Source organism: Cherax quadricarinatus, chromosome 42, assembly GCF_038502225.1.
Source record: "Cherax quadricarinatus isolate ZL_2023a chromosome 42, ASM3850222v1, whole genome shotgun sequence".
NCBI lineage: Eukaryota > Metazoa > Arthropoda > Malacostraca > Decapoda > Parastacidae > Cherax > Cherax quadricarinatus.
Window position 1 is genome coordinate 21941993 of NC_091333.1, and position 25698 is coordinate 21967690.

General features: G+C 39.2%; 1 protein-coding gene across 6 annotated transcripts in view; it reads right to left on the reverse strand.

Annotated features, from left to right (window-relative positions):
* Positions 1-1180: 1180 nt before the first annotated feature.
* ida (anaphase promoting complex subunit 5 ida) overlaps positions 1181-25698 on the reverse strand; it is a 348644-nt gene continuing 324126 nt past the window's right edge. For all 6 annotated transcript variants that reach the window (XM_070093406.1, XM_070093405.1, XM_070093407.1 and 3 more), the window contains one exon: positions 1181-1333. In XM_070093406.1, the coding sequence (XP_069949507.1) occupies positions 1214-1333 (120 nt within the window). In that variant the 3' untranslated portion in view covers positions 1181-1213. The remainder of the gene's footprint in view (positions 1334-25698) is intronic.

A 25698-nucleotide genomic window follows, 5' to 3' on the forward strand; every position in this document is an offset into this window, starting at 1 on the left:
ACTTCTATTTTATCAACTGAGCACAAGAAATAGCCCAGTCAACTGTTTCAACTACCCAATAAAGTGATTGGAAATTGGTAATTTGGCCAATTTCACACAAACTTCAAAATATTACAATTTCAAAATAGGGTCTAGAATAAACAATGCAGGCATTCCTGGCACTAAAATAACATTTTCCTGTTTATTAGTTATGTTTCCAGGCTTTACAAATTAATTCCATTTTTATTTTTTATTCACACCGAAAAATAGAAGATTTACTGTTATGCAATATTGTAATAACTGTATAAATAATATCAGCACATTTGTGAACACACAGTAGATCCATCAGCTGACGTGTATTAGATGTCTGACGTCATTTGTTTACTCTTGAACATCGGCAGAAATTGAACATTTCTGCTACTCTGAGCTCAGTTTCAAAATCATCTCTATTTCTGTATTATATCTTCCATTCTATCAAATGAAACCAAGAAACCACAAATACAACTGTAAAAAATATACAAGAAAACACCACAAAGTTGCTGTTTTAATCCGAAAATATGGTTGTATTTTTTCTCATTATGCACTGCGTGCTGCAGGATTTGTTTTATTTACAGTATGATTATAGGTAACATGGTTAAATACATGTAAGACCTGGTTTTTGAAACATACCTATACACTTATTCCTCTTCTTAGCACTTCCAGCATTAACAGTATTCTTCTTGGGTGCCATGGATAATATACTATCCAGAGATGAGATGGGAGAATCTAAGGATAAAAAAATTGATAGAATAACTAACAGCTGAACTTTTGTTTTTCCTTTTGGGCCACCCCGCCTCGGTGGGATACGGCTGGTGTGTTGAAAGAAAGAAAGAACTAACAGCTGAGTAAGGTATAGGATGCATGTACAGTCAAATAGCAGCATGAGAGGTTGTTTACATCATGGGTGAGACTTCCCTATAAAAATGGCCTCTTCCATAAATTAACTGTGGTGTGGAGGGGAGATATTCCATGGTATGTTCTAACATATTTTGCATGCAAAGCAGACTGATGTATATTTTCCATAAATTAAAGCATACTAGTATAATCTTCATGCAACTCAAACTTGGATAAAATATTTCACTTATGTATGTATTAGCAAACAGTTATTCTGGAGACTATACAGTACATCCATTAATAGCAAGGTTTAGTAAAACAAATGCTCCATGGTATAAGGATATTTTAATCACAGAATTTCTCAAAAAGAGTTGATGGATAACTGATATGACTGGCAAGGGTGCTGTAGCTCAAACTGGCGAAATTCAAGAGCACATTTATTGCGTTCCTCTATGTAACCAACCTCATGGTACAGCCGAGCCTGAAAGCATAATAGAATACAATCTCTTACAAATACAGGACAGTATGTAATGGACGCATGTATATGTGTGTGTATATATATACAACCTCTTGTCACTTAGCAAAGTACTCGTTTACCGATGCCTCGGACTTATGACAGGCACTCTGACCAGTATTCATACCTAAATAATGTATATTAGAGCTGATTTCCTCTATTCTATTTATTTCAATATACAGTACACTACTGTATAAACATTTAAAAATATACCAGAAATATTATAAATGGTGCAAAGGTGACATTAGAACAATATCAAAGATAGTCGACACAAACTCACTACCACTGTACAGTGGAACCCTGAATACTGGCAGTAATCCGTTCCAGAAGGTCGGCCTAAATACAAAAAGGCCTAAATTCGCAGCAATTTTTCCTATAAGAAATAATATAAATACAATTAATCCATTCTAGACACCCAAAAATAATAATAAAAATATATTTTGTAAAGTTTAACTATAGTTTTACATACACAAAATAAATGACAATTATATATAAATGAACATTTAAATTATTACATACCTGTGCATGAGGTGACAGGGAGGAGAGGAGAGGTTATTGGTTAGAAAGGCAAAGATGAATTAGTCAAACAATTTACTTCCACTAATCCATCTTTACCTTACATGTACGGACTAATAAAAACACACAAACCAGGGAATCCAGTCAGACCAATTATTAGCTCCATAGGGTCAGTTTCATATAAATTATCCAAATGGCTTGTTGATATTTTGAGCCCTATTGTTGGCAAAATTTCTAACTTTAATGTTAAAAACAACATAGACTTGGTTGATAAATTAAGCTCCTTGACTGACTTAAATGATTTTAACATGGTTAGTTTTGATGTTACTTCCTTGTTTACGAAAGTTCCTGTTGATGATTTATTAAGTTTCTTATCTGAAGAACTCGTTAACTATGATTTACCATTGCCAGTTCCTACTATCATTAAACTTATTAAACTTTGCATTGTTGATGCAAAATTTGTATTTAATGATAAGTTTTACACTCAGAAGTTTGGTATGGCAATGGGAAATCCTCTTTCACCTGTTCTTAGTAACCTATACATGGAATTTTTTGAAACAAGGTTGCTTAACACAATCCTCCCTAATAGAGCTAAATGGTTCAGATATGTTGATGATATTTTGTGTCTTATGCCCAAAAATGTAGATATACACCATTTTCTTGGAAAATTAAATAGCTTAGCCCATTCTATAAACTTTACTGTTGAGTTTGAAGAAAATAACTCATTGCCTTTTCTAGATGTTTTAATTATTAAGGGTAATAATGAATTCAAATTTAAAATTTACAGAAAACCTACAAATAACTGTTCCTATGTCCACTATTATTCCTCGCATCAAGATAGAGTCAAACTGTCTGTTTTCTCATCAATGTTTTTGAGAGCTTTACGAATTTGTAGTCCTGAGTTCATAGATGAGGAAATATCCAAAATTTATGAAATAGGTAATGATTTAAAATACCCAAGAAATGTAATTGATAAATCTTTTAAAGTTGCTAGAAACACTTTTTATAATCCAAAAAAGGGGCAACCAGCCTTATTCAACTAAAAATATGTTGGTTCTCCCTTACCATGAAAACTTGGTTGATATGCCTTCTCTTCTTAAGACTTTTAATATTAAAGTTGTATTCAAAAATCTTGATACAGTAAAAAAACTTTTGATAAAGAATTCCCCCCAAAATGCTGATGGATGTGTCTATAAGATTCCTTGTAAAATTTGCGATAAAGTTTATTACGGTCAAACTGGTAAAAATCTCGAACTAAGATTAAAACAACATAAATATAGCATTAGAACTGGACAAGATTCCAAAGCTCTATTTATTCATGTAAGAGATTTTAACCATCCAATTGATTCTCAAAAAGTTGAGAAAGTAGTATCAAGCAAGTCCATGGTCGACAGGAATATAATTGAATCTTGTTTCATAAAAAGCAGTTTTGACAATAATATGAATATTTCCTTTGGTTTATATAAATTAGATCCATTTATAATTAATAGAATTTGGGAAAAATTTAATAATACACTGGACAAATAATTTTTAAATTTTCTTGGATAGAATAGCTTGGGGGTGAGTTGTGCAAAGGACCTATCCAAGTTGGCTCGCCGCGCGTCACGTGTTTAACCGTTGTGGGATCTGATAGTGAGGTGCTGGCCGGACCCCTTATATAGCTTCCTTGGATGCTTCACTTTCATAGTTCCTTGATAATGTGAGTAGTCACGAAAGAGCTTGGAATTTCTCTATTCTTTCAGAGTGGATGTTTTGCATATTTTGAAATCACCTGTGATCTTACTGTGATCTTATTGCGCATATATATATATATATATATATATATATATATATATATATATATATATATATATATATATATATATATATATATATATTATTTTTTTTTTTATTATCACACTGGCCGATTCCCACCAAGGCAGGGTGGCCCGAAAAAGAAAAACTTTCACCATCATTCACTCCATCACTGTCTTGCCAGAAGGGTGCTTTACACTACAGTTTTTAAACTGCAACATTAACAGTAGGTTGGTAGACAGCAACCACCCAGGGAAGTACTACCGTCCTGCCAGATGACTGTGAAACAAAAACCTGTAACTGTTTTGCATGATGGTAGGATTGCTGGTTTTCTTTTTCTGTCTCATAAACACGCTAGATAACAGGGATATCTTGCTACTCCTACTTACACTTTGGTCACACTTCACAGACACGCACATGCATATATATATATACATACATCTAGGTTTTTCTCCTTATTCTAAATAGCTCTTGTTCTTTTTTATTTCTTCTATTGTCCATGGGGAAGTGGAAAAGAATCTTTCCTCCGTAAGCCATGCGTGTCATATGAGGCGACTAAAATGCCGGGAGCAATGGGCTAGTAACCCCTTCTCCTGTATACATTTACTAAAAAAGAGAAGAAGATATATATATATATATATATATATATATATATATATATATATATATATATATATATATATATATATATATACAGTGGACCCCCGGTTAACGATTTTAATCCGTGCAAGAGGGGTAATTGTTATGCGAAATAATCGCTTTGTGAATGAATTTTCCCCATAAGAAATAATGGAAATAAAATTAATCCGTGCAAGACACCCAAAAGTATGAAAAAAAAATTTTTTTACCACATGAAATGTTAATTTTAATACACACAAACTCTAAAAGGCATGCACACTTACATGACACTTACTTTTATTGAAGATCTGGTGATGATTGATGGGATGGGAGGAGGGGAGAGAGAGTGTTAGTGTTTAGAAGGGGAATCCCCTTCCATTAAGACTTGAGGTGGCAAGTCCTTTTCTGGGGTTACTTCCCTTCTTCTTTTAATGCCACTAGGACCAACTTCAGAGTCACTGGACTTCTTTCGCACAACATATCTGTCCATAGTGGCCTGTACCTCTCGTTCCTTTATCACTTCCCTAAAGTGTTTCACAACATTGTCAGTGTAATAATCACCAGCACGGCTTGCAATAGCTGTGTGAGGGTGATTTTCATCCATGAAGGTTTGCACTTCAAGCCACTTTGCACAGATTTCCTTTATCTTTGTAGTAGGCAACTTCTTCAATTTCTCTCTCCCCTCCTCTGAACCAGTTTCCTCAGGTCTGGCCTCTTGCTGTTGAAGTTGATCTATCAGCTCATCAGTGGTTAGTTCTTCATTGTCCTCCTCCACCAACTCTTCCACATCCTCCCCACTAACCTCCAACCCCAAGGACTTTCCCAATGCCACAATGGATTCCTCAACTGGAATAATCCTCTCAGGGTTAGCCTCAAACCCTTCAAAATCCCTTTTGTCTACACATTCTGGTCACAGTTTCTTCCAAGCAGAGTTCAAGGTCTTCTTAGTCACTCCCTCCCAAGCCTTACCTATAAGGTTTACACAATTGAGGATATTAAAGTGCTCTCTCCAAAACTCTCTTAGAGTCAGTTGAGTTTCTGAGGTCACTACAAAGCACCTTTCAAACAGAGCTTTTGTGTACAGTTTTTTGAAGTTTGCAATAACCTGCTGGTCCATGGGCTGCAGGAGAGGAGTGGTATTAGGAGGCAAAAACTTGACCTTAATGAAGCTCATGTCCCCATAAAGTCGCTCTGCCACGTCTGTAGGATGACCAGGGGCATTGTCTAACACCAGGAGGCACTTAAGGTCTAATTTCTTTTCAGTTAGGTAATCTTTCACATTGGGGGCAAATGCATGGTGTAACCAGTTATAGAAAAAGTCCCTAGTGACCCATGCCTTACTGTTTGCCCTCCACAGCACACACAAATTATCCTTGAGGACATTCTTTTGCCTGAACGCTCTGGGAGTTTCAGAGTGATACACTAATAAAGGCTTAACTTTGCAATCACCACTAGCATTGGCACACATCAACAAAGTAAGCCTGTCTTTCATAGGCTTATGTCCTGGGAGTGCCTTTTCCTCCTGAGTAATGTAGGTCCTGCTTGGCATTTTCTCCAGAACAGGCCTGTTTCATCACAATTAAACACTTGTTCAGGTTTCAGTCCTTCACTGTCTATGTACTCCTTGAATTCCTGCACATATTTTTCAGCCGCTTTGTGGTCCGAACTGGCAGCCTCACCATGCCTTATCACACTATGGATGCCACTACGCTTCTTAAATCTCTCAAACCAACCTTTGCTGGCCTTATATTCACTCACATCATCACTAGTTGCAGGCATTTTTTTAATTAAATCCTCATGCAACTTCCTAGCCTTTTCACATATGATCGCTTGAGAGACGCTATCTCCTGCTAGCTGTTTTTCATTTATCCACACCAATAAGAGTCTCTCAACATCTTCCATCACTTGCGATCTTTGTTTCGAAAACACAGTTAAACCTTTGGCAAGAACAGCTTCCTTGATTGTCTTTCTGGTGCCCACAATAGTAGCGATGGTTGATTGGGGTTTCTTGTACAACTTGACTAGGTCGGTGATACGCACTCCACTTTCATACTTATCAATGATCTCTTTCTTTATTTCTATTGGAATTCTCACCCTTATTGGTGTACGGTTGGCACTAGAAGCTTTCTTGGGGCCCATGGTCACTTATTTTCCAGAAACAGCACCGAAAACACTGTAATAATACGAAATATTCCGAGTGTATGCTTGGATGTTACCGCGGAGGCTGGCTGGTAAACAATGGCACGGGCGGCACATGTGAGGCTGGCTGAGGGCGCACATTGGACGCGTCTCGGACGAAAATCGGTGAGCGGGTTTTTAATCGGTATGCGCGGCAAAATTTTTGCGATTAAAGTAAGCGGTATGCGGATTAATCGCTATGTGATGCCATCGTTATGCGGGGGTCCACTGTATATATATATATATATATATATATATATATATATATATCTCCATGGGGAAGTGGAACAGAATTCTTCCTCCGTAAGCCATGCGTGTTGTAAGAGGCAACTAAAATGCCGGGAGCAAGGGGCTAGTAACCTCTTCTCCTGTATATATTACTAAATGTAAAAGGAGAAACTTTCGTTTTTCCTTTTGGGCCACCCCGCCTCGGTGGGATACGGCCGGTGTGTTGAAAGAAAGAAGAATATATATATATATAAATATAAATATATATATATATATATATATTTTTTTTTTTTTAATTATATATATATAAATAGGATGGGGTCCACCTCTGGTGTAAATTGTGGGACCCATAGCCTCGGAGAAGTGGATAAAAAGGCTTCAAGGAAAAATATTTGGATTTCTTCCTGAAGCCGTTTGAATATTCCACTTCCCCTACCACCCCATCTTTTCATATTTATTTTTTTTTACTAATAGGAATATTTTATTACATAATATGGTACAGAAGATTTAAGAGATACATTATTGATATAAAGGTGGCATATACGGTACATGTTGTTACGTGTGTATCACTGATTATAAGGCGAAAATCTCATCCATATATATATAGGTAGTAGGTTGGTAGACAGCAACCACCCAGGGAAGTACCACCATCCTGCCAGATGACTGTGAAACAGAAACCTGTAACTCTTTTGCATGATGGTAGGATTGCTGGTTTCTTTTTCTGTCTCATAAACACGCTAGATAACAGGGATATCTTGCTACTCCTACTTACACTTTGGTCACACTTCACAGACACGCACATGCATATATATATATACATACATCTAGGTTTTTCTCCTTTTTCTAAATAGCTCTTGTTCTTTATTTCTTCTATTGTCCATGGGGAAGTGGAAAAGAATCTTTCCTCCGTAAGCCATGCGTGTCGTATGAGGCGACTAAAATGCCGGGAGCAATGGGCTAGTAACCCCTTCTCCTGTAGACATTTACTAAAAAAGAGAAGAAGAAAAACTTTATAAAACTGGGATGCTTGAATGTGCGTGGATGTAGTGCGGATGACAAGAAACAAATGATTGCTGATGTTATGAATGAAAAGAAGTTGGATGTCCTGGCCCTAAGTGAAAAAAAGCTGAAGGGGGTAGGGGAGTTTCGGTGGGGGGAAATAAATGGGATTAAATCTAGAGTATCTGAGAGAGTTAGAGCAAAGGAAGGGGTAGCAGTAATGTTGAATGATCAGTTATGGAAGGAGAAAAGAGAATATGAATGTGTAAATTCAAGAATTATGTGGATTAAAGTAAAGGTTGGATGCGAGAAGTGGGTCATAATAAGCGTGTATGCACCTGGAGAAGAGAGGAATGCAGAGGAGAGAGAGAGAGATTTTGGGAGATGTTAAGGGAATGTATAGGAGCCTTTGAACCAAGTGAGAGAGTAATTGTGGAAGGGGACCTGAATGCTAAAGTAGGAGAAACTTTTAGAGAGGGTGTGGTAGGTAAGTTTGGGGTGCCAGGTGTAAATGATAATGGGAGCCCTTTGATTGAACTTTGTATAGAAAGGGGTTTAGTTATAGGTAATACATATTTTAAGAAAAAGAGAATAAATAAGTATACAAGATATGATGTAGGGTGAAATGACGGTAGTTTGTTGGATTATATATTGGTAGATAAAAGACTGTTGAGTAGACTTCAGGATGTACATGTTTATAGAGGAGCCACAGATATATCAGATCACTTTCTAGTTGTAGCTACACGGAGAGTAAAAGGTAGATGGGATACAAGGAGAATAGAAGCATCAGGGAAGAGAGAGGTGAAGGTTTATAAACTAAAAGAGGAGGCAGGTAGGGTAAGATATAAACAGCTATTGGAGGATAGATGGGCTAATGAGAGCATAGGCAATGGGGTCGAAGAGGTATGGGGTAGGTTTAAAAATGTAGTGTTAGAGTGTTCAGCAGAAGTTTGTGGTTACAGGAAAGTGGGTGAGGGAGGGAAGAGGAGCGATTGGTGGAATGATGATGTAAAGAGAGTACTAAGGGAGAAAAAGTTAGCATATGAGAAGTTTTTACAAAGTAGAAGTGTTGCAAGGAGGGAAGAGTATATGGAGAAAAAGAGAGAGGTTAAGAGAGTGGTGAAGCAATGTAAAAAGAGAGAAAATGAGAGAGTGGGTGAGATGTTATCAACAAATTATGTTGAAAATAAGAAAAAGTTTTGGAGTGAGATTAACAAGTTAAGAAAGCCTAGTGAACAAATGGATTTGTCAGTTAAAAATAGGAGAGGAGAGTTATTAAATGGAGAGTTAGAGGTATTGGGAAGATGGAGGGAATATTTTGAGGAATTGTTAAATGTTGATGAAGATAGGGAAGCTGTGATTTCGTGTATAGGGCAAGGAGGAATAACATCTTGTAGGAGTGAGGAAGAGCCAGTTGTGAGTGTGGGGGAAGTTCGTGAGGCAGTGGGTAAAATGAAAGAGGGTAAAACAGCCGGGATTGATGGGATAAAGATAGAAATGTTAAAAGCAGGTGGGGATATAGTTTTGGAGTGGTTGGTGCAATTATTTAATAAATGTATGGATGAGGGTAAGGTACCTAGGGATTGGCAAAGAGCATGCATAGTTCCTTTGTATAAAGGCAAAGGGGATAAAAGAGAGTGCAAAAATTATAGGGGGATAAGTCTGTTGAGTATACCTGGTAAAGTGTATGGTAGAGTTATTATTGAAAGAATTAAGAGTAAGACGGAGAATAGGATAGCAGATGAACAAGGAGGCTTTAGGAAAGGTAGGGGGTGTGTGGACCAGGTGTTTACAGTGAAACATATAAGTGAACAGTATTTAGATAAGACTAAAGAGGTCTTTGTGGCATTTATGGATTTGGAAAAGGCGTATGACAGGGTGGATAGGGGGGCAATGTGGCAGATGTTGCAGGTGTATGGTGTAGGAGGTAGGTTACTGAAAGCAGTGAAGAGTTTTTACGAGGATAGTGAGGCTCAAGTTAGAGTATGTAGGAAAGAGGGAAATTATTTCCCAGTAAAAGTAGGCCTTAGACAAGGATGTGTGATGTCACCGTGGTTGTTTAATATATTTATAGATGGGGTTGTAAGAGAAGTAAATGCGAGGGTCTTGGCAAGAGGCGTGGAGTTAAAAGATAAAGAATCACACATAAAGTGGGAGTTGTCACAATTGCTCTTTGCTGATGACACTGTGCTCTTGGGAGATTCTGAAGAGAAGTTGCAGAGATTGGTGGATGAATTTGGTAGGGTGTGCAAAAGAAGAAAATTAAAAGTGAATACAGGAAAGAGTAAGGTTATGAGGATAACAAAAATATTAGGTGATGAAAGATTGGATATCAGATTGGAGGGAGAGAGTATGGAGGAGGTGAATGTATTCAGATATTTGGGAGTGGACGTGTCAGCGGATGGGTCTATGAAAGATGAGGTGAATCATAGAATTGATGAGGGGAAAAGGGTGAGTGGCATACTTAGGAGTCTGTGGAGACAAAGAACTTTGTCCTTGGAGGCAAAGAGGGGAATGTATGAGAGTATAGTTTTACCAACGCTCTTATATGGGTGTGAAGCATGGGTGATGAATGCTGCAGCGAGGAGAAGGCTGGAGGCAGTGGAGATGTCATGTCTGAGAGCAATGTGTGGTGTGAATATAATGCAGAGAATTCGTAGTTTGGAAGTTAGGAGGAGGTGCAGGATTACCAAAACTGTTGTCCAGAGGGCTGAGGAAGGGTTGTTGAGGTGGTTCGGACATGTAGAGAGAATGGAGCGAAAGAGTGACTTCAAGAGTGTATCAGTCTGTGGTGGAAGGAAGGCGGGGTAGGGGTCGGCCTAGGAAAGGTTGGAGGGAGGGGGTAAAGGAGGTTTTGTGTGGGAGGGGTTTGGACTTCCAGCAGGCATGCGTGAGCATGTTTGATAGGAGTGAATGGAGACAAATGGTTTTTAATACTTGACGTGCTGTTGGAGTGTGAGCAAAGTAACATTTATGAAGGAGTTCAGGGAAACCGGCAGGCCGGACTTGAGTCCTGGAGATGGGAAGTACAGTGCCTGCACTCTGAAGGAGGGGTGTTAATGTTGCAGTTTAAAAACTGTAGTGTAAAGCACCCTTCTGGCAAGACAGTGATGGAGTGAATGATGGTGAAAGTTTTTCTTTTTCGGGCCACCCTGCCTTGGTGGGAATCGGCCAGTGTGATAATAATAAATAATAAAAAATAATATATATATATATATATATATATATATATATATATATATATATATTGTATATATATATATATATATATATATATATACACCTATCATCCGACTTACGACCTGCTCGACTTACGACCACTCGACTTACGACCGTGTTTTTTACGCCAAATTTCTGGGAAATAAACAACAATTTGTGTTGTACACAGTGTTTATCCTAAACATTACAGTATAAAATACAGTACTGTACTAACAACATAGAATGTAAAGTAAAACATGAAGTACCAAAATAAAGTCATTACAAAAATGTTTTGTTGATATTCAGTAGTAAAGTTCGACTTACGACCATTTCGACTTACGACCGGTTTCTCGGAACCGAACTCGGTCGTAAGTCGGATGGTAGGTGTATATATATATACATATATACAGTGGTCCCCCGGTATTCCATGGCATCGGTATCTGTTAAATCCAGTATTCGATACATTTTAATGCAAAAATTTTGCCTTGCCATTCGTTAAAAAACCTGCCACACGCGATTCGTCCGAGACGTGTCCAAGTGTGGCCTGAACTGCCCTGTGCGTGCCAGTGTTTACAAGCCAGCCAGTGTGCTCGCGTCTAAGGATACATTCGGTACATTCCATATTATCACAGTGTTTTTGGTGCTTGTTTCTGTAAAATAAGTCACCATGGGCCCCAAGAAAGCTTCTAGTGCCAACCCTTCGAGAAAAAGGGTGCTAATGACTACTGAATTGAGGAAAGAGATAATTGCAAAGTACAAAAGAGGAGTGCATGTGTCGGAGCTGGCCAGGTTGTATACAAAATCCCAATCAACCATCGCTACTATAGTGACCAGGAAAACGGCAATCAAGGAAACTGTTGTTGCAAAAGGTGCAACTTTGTTTTCGAAACAGAGACCGCAAGTGTTAGATGATGTTGAGAGACTGTTATTGGTGTGGATAAACGAAAAACAGATAGCAGGAGATAGCATCTCTCAAGCGATCATTTGTGAAAAGGCAAGGAAGTTGCATGAGGATTTAATTGAAAAAATGCCTGCAACTAGTGGTAATGTGAGTGAATTTAAGGCCAGCAAAGGTTGGTTTGAAAGATTTAAGAATCGTAGTGGCATACATAGTGTGATTAGGCATGGTGAGGCTGCCAGTTCGGACCAAAAAGCGGCTGAAAAATATGTGAAGAAATTCAAGGATTACATAGACAGTGAAGAATTGAAACCTGAACATGTGTTTAATTGCGATGAAACAGGCCTGTTTTGGAAGAAATTGCCAAGCAGGACCTACATTACTCAGGAGGAAAAGGCACTCCCAGGACATAAGCCTATGAAAGACAGGCTTACTCTTCTGATGTGTGCTAATGCTAGTGGAGATTGCAAAGTGAAGCCTTCATTCGTGTATCACTCAAACTCCCAGAGCGTTCAGGCAAAAGAATGTCCTCAAGGCTAATTTGTGTGTGCTGTGGAGGGCAAACAGTAAGACATGGGTCACTAGGGACTTTTTCTATGACTGGTTACACCATGCATTTGCCCCCAATGTGAAAAATTACCTAATTGAAAAGAAGTTAGACCTTAAGTGCCTCCTGGTATTAGACAATGCCCCTGGTCATCCTACAGACTTGGCAGAGCGACTTTCTGGGGACATGAGCTTCATTAAGGTCAAGTTTTTGCCTCCTAATACCACTCCTCTCCTGCAGCCCATGGACCAACAGGTCATTTCCAACTTCAAGAAACTGTACACAAAAGCTATGTTTCAAAAGTGCTTTGAAGTGACCACAGACACTCGATTGACTCTAAAAGAGTTTGGGAAGGATCACTTTAATATCCTCAATTGTGTAAACCTTATAGGTAAGGCTTGGGAGGAAGTGACTAAGAGGACCTTGAACTCTGCTTGGAAAAAACTGTGGCCAGAATGTGTAGACAAAAGGGATTTTGAAGGGTTTGAGGCTACCCCTGGGAATCCTATGCCAGTTGAGGAATTCATTGTGGCATTGGGGAAGTCCTTGGGGTTGGAGGTTAGTGGGGAGGATGTGGAAGAGTTGGTGGAGGAGGACAATGACGAACTAACCACTGATGAGCTGCTAGATCATCTTCAACAGCAAGAGACCAGACCTGGGGAAACTGCTTCGGAGGAGAGGAGAGAGAAATTGAAGAAGTTGCCTACTTCACAGATTAAAGAAATGTGTACAGTGTGGACAAAGGTGAAAACCTTTATGGATGACAATCACCCTCACACAGCTACTGCAAGCCATGATGGTGACTATTACAATGACAATGTTGTGAACCACTTTAGAAAAGTCATAAAGGAACGAGAGGTACAAGCCTCTATGGACAGATATGTTGCGCGACAGAAGTCCAGTGACTCAAGCTGGTCCTAGTGGCATTAAAAGAAGGGAAGTAACCCCGGAAGAAGACTTGCTACCTCAAGTCCTAATGGAAGGAGATTCCCCTTCTAAACAATAAGTTCGACACTCTCCCCTCCTCCCATCCCATCAATCATCACCAGATCTTCATTAACCCTTTGACTGTCGCAGGTCCCTTTCTGAAACTCATTCTATGTTGTAAAATATTCAATTTTTTTTTTCTTATGTAAATGTTAGGATTATTTTGCTGAGTGTTTTAACCCTTTGACTGTCGCGGCTGTATATACGTGTATACGTCTTACGAGGTACCGTGTTTGACGTATATATACTCATAAATTCTAGTGGCTTCAAATCAAGCAGGAGAAAGCTGGTAAGCCCACATGTGAGAGAATGGGTCTGTGTGGTCAGTGTGCACCATATAAAAAAAATCCTGGAGCACGCAGTGCATAATGAGAAAAAAAAAACTGACCGTTTTTTTTTAATTAAAGTGCCGACTTTGTGGTCTATTTTCGTATAGTATTTATAGGTGTATTCTCGTTTCCTTGGTCTCATTTGATAGAATGGAAAACATATTATAGAAATAGAGGTGATTTTGATTGATTTTACTATAAAAAGAACATAAAAATGGAGCTCAAATTAGGGAAAATGTTTGATTTTTGCCAATGTTCAAAAGTAAACAAATGATGCCATTGTCCAATAAATGTCCAACTAGCCATTCTAATATGCAGTCATGAATGGGTTGATGTTATTTATACAATTATTACAGTAGTCTGCATAATAGTAAGTCTTCTATTTTTTGTTTGAATAAAAATTCAAAATAGAAAGCAAGAGAAATATCAGAGGGGCCTGGAGACATGACTGATAAGCAAAGAAAATGTTATTTTAGAGCCAGGAATGTCTGCATTGTTCATTCTGGAACTTATTTTGAAATTGTCATATTTTTTAATTTTCGTGAAATTGGCCAAATTGCAAATTTCTGACCACATTATTAGGTAGTTGAAATCGGTAAATGGGCAGTTTCTTGTACTCAATCGATAGAAAAAATGGAGTTCTAAAGAAATAGCTATGAGTTTGGGCGACTGGAACAATGGAATTAGCCGAAAAGTGGGCAAAATGGCCGATTTGTAAACAGCGACAAGGTCGCTAACTTCGCGAGAGCATAATTCCGTCAGTTTTCCATCAAATTTCGTTTTTTTGGTGTCATTAGAATCGGGAAAAGATTCTCTATCATTTCATAAGAAAAAATAATTTTTTTTTTTTAAATTTTGCGACACCTCAGGATTGGGGGTTGCGACAGTCAAAGGGTTAAGCCTAAAAAAAATTTTTGGCCATCAGTACTTACAGAGATATAGAGCCGCAAAGTTGGCAGAAAGTGAGGTGCGTACGGCAACAGTGGCGACTGCCACCCACCCGGTATTCTTTTATTTACTCTAATTCAAAAGTTTCTTGTATTTTCCAATATTTTTCTATTCCAAGTAATTTATGTGGCCTGTGAGACCAATGTAAGGTGCATTGTTCAAATATACACTCATTGTTTATAACACAATAACTGAACAAATTTTATCACTATTAGTTTGTGTATAAAATTTTACACAAACAAACAATACAAAACAATGTTTATTACTATTGTTCCATAATATATATACATATTTACAGTCACTGAACACGTTCCTAGAACTGCTGCAGCTTGTGGAACTCTTTGAAACACGGGTATATGCAGAGGGGTACTTGACACTCCTCACACATAAAACGAGTGTCTCTGCATGTTTGTGGGCGCTTTGTGGTATGTGTACATACATAACACCTGAGCATTTTCCTTGGCAGTAGTAGGAGGCAGTTGTATGGGGTAGTGATCACAAGGCCTGAAACGAGATGGAGTGTGTTGGTAATTTCGTGGGCGCTGGTCTATTGCAGGTGTTGCTCCTTGGTACTTTGCGATTATTTGTCTGATTACTGACAAACAAAAATCACCATATTTTGGCGTTTTGTTGGTCCTCAACTTGTATATGTTATAAGCATTTAGCATGGAGATATCAAAAAGATGGAAAAAAAGTTTTATATACCACTTATAACTCTTGCGTACACAGTCAGCAAACCCAATCTGCATGTCACATTTGTCCATTAAGCGCATATTGAGGTTGTAGTCCATGACAGCTGCAGACTTTAGAATGGGTTCATTGGTCTCTCTGTTGTGCCTGCCACTGTGTGCCATTTCGTTTCGGTGAACTGATGTCAACAATGTGACATCACGTTTGTCATGCCACCGAAATGCCATGATGTCATTGGCAGCAAAGGCTTGCACCTCACCTCTGGGAGTGCCAGCGTTGAACCTTGGCCTATGTTTATGATTACCACGCACTGTGCCACACACATCTGTCAAGTTCACTCGCAAGAAATCACTGAGTAAGGGGCTTGTGTACCAGTTATCAGTAAATAACATGTTGATAAATTAGACACATGTGCAACTCTTGGGTATCTTTATTGAGGAAACGTTTCGCCACACAGTGGCTTCATCAGTCCATACAAAGGAGAATCTTGAAGAACAGGAGGAGAATGAGGTAATCAGTCCCTCAACCTTGAGTCGATGTGGTCAGTCCATCAATCTTGAATAGAGTACGGCATACGTGCTGAGAAGGAGCTTATAAACCGTTGGCAGGAGAGGTGCAGAAGTCATAGGTCGTGTAACATTTGTTCAATGTTGAAGTAGGTCGTGCCCAAGAATTAGGCAAGCGAAGAATTCCCAAGTATTAAGATCCCAAGTATCTTAATACTTGGGAATTCTTCGCTTGCCTAATTCTTGGGCACGACCTACTTCAACATTGAACAAATGTTACACGACCTATGACTTCTGCACCTCTCCTGCCAACGGTTTATAAGCTTCTTCTCAGCACGTATGCCGTACTCTATTCAAGATTGATGGACTGACCACATCGACTCAAGGTTGAGGGACTGATTACCTCATTCTCCTCCTGTTCTTCAAGATTCTCCTTTGTATGGACTGATGAAGCCACTGTGTGGTGAAACGTTTCCTCAATAAAGATACCCAAGAGTTGCACATGTGTCTAATTTATCAACATGTCAGTTCTCTGAACCATTCATCTACAAACCAGTAAATAACATATTCCCCTTACCAAGATATGGTTCCATCATTGTTCTAACCACATCACCAGAGATACCCAATAACTTCATGGTATCTCTCCAAGTATTACTGCCAGTGTACACAATGATATCCAAAACTAGACCACTTCTGCAATCACACAGTACAAATAACTTTATACCAAAGTGTTTCCTCTTGCTTGGTATATATTGCTTGAATGAGAGTCTTCCTTTGAATAAAATCAAGGACTCGTCAATAACAAGCTTCCTGAAGGGATAAAAATACATGCAGCACTTTTGTTTCAAGTACATAAATACATTTCTGATCTTATATAACCTGTCGGTTCTGTCAGGCCTGGTTTTGTCTGAAAAGTGTAACATATGTAACAGTATCAAGAAACAATTGACACCTATGTCACTAAAACCTGGAGTTGAAATCAGGTGTTCTGTTGCCCAGTATGTGGTGACAGTGTGCTTATACACATGTGGCATAAGCATTATTATGGCAAAAAACAGGTACATCTCTGCCACAGTTGTCTCCTTCCACTGGTGTAGCCGTGGTCTTGGTGAGAGAATTGTATGTGCCATGGTGTATTCATAGTATGTGTTGGTTTCCCTGACAATGATGTCCATCAGGGGTTCATCGAAGAATAACTCAATGCATTGCAGTGCATTAGCATTGTTCCCAAGTAAACATGATGGCTTTATTCCACTTTGTGTTTCATGGGGACTGGGAACAAACTCGTCACCTTCCTGCCAATCCCAGATGCGGTCTGCTGGTGGGTTCTGGATATTGTAATGTGGTTGTGGTTGTGCAGGTTGTGGTTGTGTAGGTTGTGGGAGTGTGGGGTTGGGTGAGGCTGGTTGTTGTTGTGCAGTGTTACAAAAAACGCAATTCTAAAAGCTTAGAGATCTCCAGTGAATACTAGAAAGGACTGCCCTTCTAGCATCCAGCCTGTTACTGGGTTTTCGTAACAAGTAGTCAGTATCCTTGTCCAATTATCCATTAGAATTCAGTATGATTCAATAGTGCTTCAGGATTACAACTGGTAGGCTACTAACTAGAGAAATTAAAATTTAATAAATTTATTAAGTCTAGAGGTATATTATCAAATTAAATTAAATTAATAATAATCAAAATAATAATAATCACTTCTCTCATGTATAATATTATTGTGCTTGAAGCACATATCACATTTACAATTCTTAAGTACTGTCTGGTACATTAACATATAATAAGATATTACAAATTTGTACAAGTAAGTTTGTGTGTATGCGAGTAAGTGCTCTAAGTAGTTCGCTATGTCTCACGACTCGACTAGACTTAAACAAGTGACTGACAAAGTCCTCACATAAACTAACTTCTTGACCAACTGGCAATCAGAACAGTCTGCTTGAACAATCAAAAGAATGCTAAGCCCAATAGCAATATAACAAGCAACTGCGACACAGAATCAGGAACAAGGAGATAATATAACGACACTAAGTAGGGACCATCTGCAGATCCTCCACAAGTCACCAAACTCCCATACTACTGAATCTAAGTTCAGCATAAGAAAATCCCCGAGTGTGATAATACACAGATACCAGTACAAGTTAGGTCAGAAGCTACAGCTCAGGACCTGAGTTGCTCAGAGTGTCTATGCGACACACAACCTCAGTACAACGTCGAAAATCACTAAGTCTATACAATGTTCTGTGAACAGAGTTCTACAGAACTAACAAGAATAATGAGACAGACAATCTGTCCAACCACCAAGAGAGTCTAGACCAGACTGAATACTTCAGGCGAGGTGAGGACACCCCCCCTCGATCACGTGATAGCTCCGTGGACAGCTGCAGCTCAGAAACAGAAGCCGGCAGTCTAACGAGCCACAAGCGATAATTACAGTAGTTAGACAATCAAGACTTGAACTGAGCACATAATATGTTACATCCTACCTAACAAAAGGAAGCTAAGTCAAATAACAATATAAAGCAATACATTTACGATTTAGCTATTATCGCAAATACAAGCAATATAAAATTATATGAAAAGGTAATAATTATATATATACATATTAATCATTGCAACCCATTCAGGGGTTGCAACATGCAGAGTCAGCAGCGTGGGTAGTAGCGTGGCCTGCTGCTGGTGCCACATGGGTCGTGCCACCATCACTATCACCACCACTGCCTGCTGCGTCACTCATATCATTCATACACATTGTAACAATATTGTCATCTTCACTATCAGGTCGTGGTGTAGGGCCACTTGATGTGCTCCCAGAGTTTCTCCTTCTCCTTGGAACAGCATATGAAACACTACCAGACCGCATGCTACGTTGTACATACTGCCGCTTCACTGGGGAATATTCACCCTCACTGTCACAACTAGAACTGCTTTCAATAACCTTGAAATCACTATCACTATCACATTCACTGCTTACATCTGGGTCTTGTACACGACCAAATAGTTTCCTCTTTCGTCCTGGTACAGGTGAACGTGAACGTGAACAAGCCGGCCCAGCACCAGAGGTGGAAGGTTGTGGGTCATCTGGGTTTTCATCACTAATTACGTCATCCTGGGCACTTTTTTCGGTCACACTCACTTCAAAACCCTGGAATTCACTGTCACTGACATTTTCATTGCTGTTAGAGCTATCACTTGGGAACAAAAGATCTCCAATCCGCCAAGGAGTGAGGTACTTCTTACTGCGTGGCATGGTGAAAATGGACTACCAAGATGGCGTTCCCACAATGCACAGGGTGCACACCCACCACTGAGACCCATTCTCTCTCATGTAGGCCTACCAGGCCTTTCCCGCTTGATTTGGAGCCGCTAGAATTTATGCGTATAAATACGTCAGAAACAGTGGCGCGTAAGACGTATTTATACGGTGTAAACAGTCAAAGGGTTAAAGGTAAGTGTCATGTATTCTATTGTTAGCAGAGTACTACAAACTGTGCATGTCTTCTTCAGTTTGTGTGCAGTAAAATTAATATTTCATGTGGTAATTATTTTTTTTCGTACTTTTGGGTGTCTCGAACGGATTAATTTGATTTCCATTATTTCTTATGGGGAAAATTAATTCGGCTTTCGATAATTTTGGCATACGATGAGCTCTCAGGAACGGATTAATATCGAATACCGGGGGTCCACTGTATATATATGTGTGTGTGTATACACCTACCATCCGACTTACGACCGAGTTCGGTTCCGAGAAACTGGTCGTAAGTCGAAATGGTCGTAAGTCGAACTTTACTACTGAATATCAACAAAACATTTTTGTAAAGACTTTATTTTATCGTTTTATTTTGGTATTTCATGTTTTACTTTACTTTTTATGTTGTTAGTACAGGTGTCCCTCAACATTCGCGAGCGTTAGGGGATCAAGAGCCTCGTGAATGTTGAAAAACCGTGAATGTTTGGTGCCCCAATATATTGTAGGGAAATATAATACAATACTGCTAAACTTGTTGAACCATGAACAATCATAAAATACATGAAAACGTCGTAAGTTGTACTAAATATATACATGTTACGCTTTAATAACATGTATGTTATTAAATACCACAGACTCCACCACTTCCTCAACCAATGTGAGTCCCTACTACCCTCCCTCCGACCCCCACAACTGGCAGCCAGCCCTCCCACCACTCAGTGTGGTGAGTGTTTTGTTTGTTCATTATTTGCTATTAAACTACAGTATAAATAATGTAAACACATTCATGACTGCATATTGGAATGGCTATTTGAACAGGTATTGGACGGTGACATCATGTGTTTACTCTTGAACACAGCAAAGAATCAAACATTTCTGCTACTGCTAATAATAACAATAGTTTACCTGGAGAGAGTTCCGGGGGTCAACGCCCCCGCGGCCCGGTCTGTGACCAGGCCTCCTTAGGTCAGTGTCCCAAGATGCGACCCACACCAGTCGACTAACACCCAAGTACCCATTTTACTGATGGGGAACATAGACAACAGGTGGAAAGAAACACGTCCAATGTTTCTACTCTGGCTGGGAATCGAACCCAGGCCCTCGCCGTGTGAAGCGAGAGCGTTAACCACCAGGAGGAAATTGTACAAAAATACGAGGGAGTGGTTGACACATCGTCAGTGTGGCTTTGTTTATGCTGGAGTGAACATTAGTCTCCCTGCTCTTCCAAACATTTCACAATAATTCAGCGGTTGAGGCAGTGGTAGAGGCAGTGATAGAGACAGTGATAGAGGCAGTGGGTGAGGCAGTGGTATTTACTAACATATACGTATGTTATAAATAATAATAGTACATGTTAATATTAATAACATTTATAATAATAATAATAATAGTTATTCATAATGTACTATTATTATTTATAACATATATGTTAGTAAATATCACTGCCTCTATCGCTGCCTCTATCACTGCCTCTACCACTGCCTCTACCACTGCCTCTACCACTGCCTCTACCACTGCCTCTACCACTGCCTCTACCACTGCCTCTATCACTGCCTCTATCACTGCCTCTATCACTGCCTCTACCACTGCCTCTACCACTGCCTCTATCACCTCTACCACTGCCTCAACCACTCCAGTCACACTCAATCTACAAGCACCAAACAATGAATTATTGTGAAATGTTTGGAAGAGCAGGGAGACTAATGTTCACTCCAGCATAAACAAAGCCACACTGACGATGTGTCAACCACTCCCTCGTATTTTTGTACAATTTCCTTCTTCAATTATATCGTATTATTATTATTATTATTATTACTATTGTTATTATTAGCAGTAGCAGAAATGTTTGATTCTTTGCTGTGTTCAAGAGTAAACACATGATGTCACTGTCCAATACCTGTCCAAATAGCCATTCCAATATGCAGTCATGAATGTGTTTACATTATTTATACTGTAGTGTAATAGCAAATAATGAACAAACAAAACACTCACCACACTGAGTGGTGGGAGGGCTGGCTGCCAGTTGCGGGGGTCGGAGGGAGGGTAGTAGGGACTCGCAGGTGGCGGGAAACTTGAATATGATTTGGCGGCTGGGAATTTGGTGGCTGGGAATTTGGCGGTTGGGAATTCGCGAATGTGTGAAGCCCGCGAAAGCTGAAAACGTGAATGTTGAGGGAGACCTGTACTGTATTTTATACTGTAAGGTTTAGGATAAACACTGTGTACAATACAAATAGTTGTTTATTTCCCAGAAATTTGGCATAAAAAACACGGTCGTAAGTCGAGTGGTCGTAAGTCGAGTGGTCGTAAGTCAAGCAGGTCGTAAGTCGGATGGTAGGTGTGTGTATGTATGTATATATATATATATATATATATATATATATATATATATATATATATATATATATATATATTTTTTTTTTTTTTATTATCACACCGGCCGATTCCCACCAAGGCAGGGTGGCCCGAAAAAGAAAAACTTTCACCATCATTCACTCCATCACTGTCTTGCCAGAAGGGTGCTTTACACTACAGTTTTTGAACTGCAACATTAACACCCCTCCTTCAGAGTGCAGGCACTGTACTTCCCATCTCCAGGACTCAAGTCCGGCCTGCCGGTTTCCCTGAATCCCTTCATAAATGTTACTTTGCTCACACTCCAACAGCACGTCAAGTATTAAAAACCATTTGTCTCCATTCACTCCTATCAAACACGCTCACGCATGCCTGCTGGAAGTCCAAGCCCCTCGCACACAAAACCTCCTTTACCCCCTCCCTCCAACCCTTCCTAGGCCGACCCGTACCCCGCCTTCCTTCCACTACAGACTGATACACTCTTGAAGTCATTCTGTTTCGCTCCATTCTCTCTACATGTCCGAACCACCTCAACAACCCTTCCTCAGCCCTCTGGACAACAGTTTTGGTAATCCCGCACCTCCTCCTAACTTCCAAACTACGAATTCTCTGCATTATATTCACACCACACATTGCCCTCAGACATGACATCTCCACTGCCTCCAGCCTTCTCCTCGCTGCAACATTCATCACCCACGCTTCACACCCATATAAGAGCGTTGGTAAAACTATACTCTCATACATTCCCCTCTTTGCCTCCAAGGACAAAGTTCTTTGTCTCCACAGACTCCTAAGTGCACCACTCACTCTTTTTCCCTCATCAATTCTATGATTCACCTCATCTTTCATAGACCCATCCGCTGACACGTCCACTCCCAAATATCTGAATACGTTCACCTCCTCCATACTCTCTCCCTCCAATCTGATATTCAATCTTTCATCACCTAATCTTTTTGTTATCCTCATAACCTTACTCTTTCCTGTATTCACCTTTAATTTTCTTCTTTTGCACACCCTACCAAATTCATCCACCAATCTCTGCAACTTCTCTTCAGAATCTCCCAAGAGCACAGTGTCATCAGCAAAGAGCAGCTGTGACAACTCCCACTTTGTGTGTGATTCTTTATCTTTTAACTCCACGCCTCTTGCCAAGACCCTCGCATTTACTTCTCTTACAACCCCATCTATAAATATATTAAACAACCACGGTGACATCACACATCCTTGTCTAAGGCCTACTTTTACTGGGAAAAAATTTCCCTCTTTCCTACATACTCTAACTTGAGCCTCACTATCCTCGTAAAAACTCTTCACTGCTTTCAGTAACCTACCTCCTACACCATACACTTGCAACATCTGCCACATTGCCCCCCTATCCACCCTGTCATACGCCTTTTCCAAATCCATAAATGCCACAAAGACCTCTTTAGCCTTATCTAAATACTGTTCACTTATATGTTTCACTGTAAACACCTGGTCCACACACCCCCTACCTTTCCTAAAGCCTCCTTGTTCATCTGCTATCCTATTCTCCGTCTTACTCTTAATTCTTTCAATTATAACTCTACCATACACTTTACCAGGTACACTCAACAGACTTATCCCCCTATAATTTTTGTACTCTCTTTTATCCCCTTTGCCTTTATACAAAGGAACTATGCATGCTCTCTGCCAATCCCTAGGTACCTTACCCTCTTCCATACATTTATTAAATAATTGCACCAACCACTCCAAAACTATATCCCCACCTGCTTTTAACATTTCTATCTTTATCCCATCAATCCCGGCTGCCTTACCCCCTTTCATTTTACCTACTGCCTCACGAACTTCCCCCACACTCACAACTGGCTCTTCCTCACTCCTACAAGATGTTATTCCTCCTTGCCCTATACACGAAATCACAGCTTCCCTATCTTCATCAACATTTAACAATTCCTCAAAATATTCCTTCCATCTTCCCAATACCTCTAACTCTCCATTTAATAACTCTCCTCTCCTATTTTTAACTGACAAATCCATTTGTTCTCTAGGCTTTCTTAACTTGTTAATCTCACTCCAAAACTTTTTCTTATTTTCAACAAAATTTGTTGATAACATCTCACCCACTCTCTCATTTGCTCTCTTTTTACATTGCTTCACCACTCTCTTAACTTCTCTCTTTTTCTCCATATACTCTTCCCTCCTTGCATCACTTCTACTTTGTAAAAACTTCTCATATGCTAACTTTTTCTCCCTTACTACTCTCTTTACATCATCATTCCACCAATCACTCCTCTTCCCTCCTGCACCCACTTTCCTGTAACCACAAACTTCTGCTGAACACTCTAACACTACATTTTTAAACCTACCCCATACCTCTTCGACCCCATTGCCTATGCTCTCATTAGCCCATCTATCCTCCAATAGCTGTTTATATCTTACCCTAACTGCCTCCTCTTTTAGTTTATAAACCTTCACCTCTCTCTTCCCTGATGCTTCTATTCTCCTTGTATCCCATCTACCTTTTACTCTCAGTGTAGCTACAACTAGAAAGTGATCTGATATATCTGTGGCCCCTCTATAAACATGTACATCCTGAAGTCTACTCAACAGTCTTTTATCTACCAATACATAATCCAACAAACTACTGTCATTTCGCCCTACATCATATCGTGTATACTTATTTATCCTCTTTTTCTTAAAATATGTATTACCTATAACTAAACCCCTTTCTATACAAAGTTCAATCAAAGGGCTCCCATTATCATTTACACCTGGCACCCCAAACTTACCTACCACACCCTCTCTAAAAGTTTCTCCTACTTTAGCATTCAAGTCCCCTATATATATATATATATATATATATATATATATATATATATATATATATATATATATATATATATATATATATATACAGTGGACCCCCGGTTAACGATTTTAATCCGTGCAAGAGGGGTAATTGTTATGCGAAATAATCGTTATGTGAATGAATTTTCCCCATAAGAAATAATGGAAATAAAATTAATCCGTGCAAGACACCCAAAAGTATGAAAAAAAAAATTTTACCACATGAAATATACATTTTCCCACACACAAAGAGAAGGATACATGCACAATAGTAGAGTAGTACATGCACAGTATATATTGTGCATGTACTAGTCTACTAAATGAAGAATAAATGACACTTACCTTTATTGAAGATGCAGCAATGACTGATGAGACACTGTGTCCTGGGAGTGCCTTTTCCTCCTGAGTACTGTAGGTCCTGTTTGGCATTTTCTTCCAGAACAGGCCTTATCACACTGTGTATGCCACTACGATTCTTAAATCTCTCAAACCAACCTTTGCTGGCTTTAAATTCACCAATATGAGCACTAGTTCCAGGCATTTTTCCCTGTTCACCTGGGTGTTAGTCGACTTGTGTGGGTTGCATCCTGGGAGACAAGATTAACCCTTTGAGGGTTTTCGTCGTACTAGTACGTCTTACGCGTAGGGGTTTTTGACGTACTAGTACTCATAAATTCTAGCGGCCTCAAATCTAGTGGGAGAAAGCTGGTAGGCCTTCATATGAAGGAATGGGTCTATGTGGTCAGTGTGCACAGTCTAAAAAAAATCCTGCAGCACACAGTGCATAATGAGAAAAAAAAAACTTTGACCATTTTTTTTTAATAAATCAGCGACTTTGCAGTGTATTTTCGTATGGTATTTATTGTTGTATTCTAGTTTTCTTGGTCTCATTTTATAGAATGGAAGACATATTACAGAAATTGAGATGATTTTGACTGGTTTTACAATGAAAGGTGCCTTGAAATTGAGCTCAAAGTAGCAGAAATGTTCGATTTTTACCAAACTTCAAAAGTAAACAAATCGTGCCAAGCGTGCAATACACGTCAACTGGTGAGTCTAATATTCTTTCACAAGTGCACCAATAATATTTATACCATTTTTTACACTAATGCAGTAGTCTGCATAACAGTAAATCTTATATTTTTTGTGAAAATAAAAATTCAAAGTGGAAAGCAAAAGATTATAAGAGGGGCCTTGAGACGTGACTAATGACTAGAGGAAATGTCATTTTAGTGCCAGGAATGTC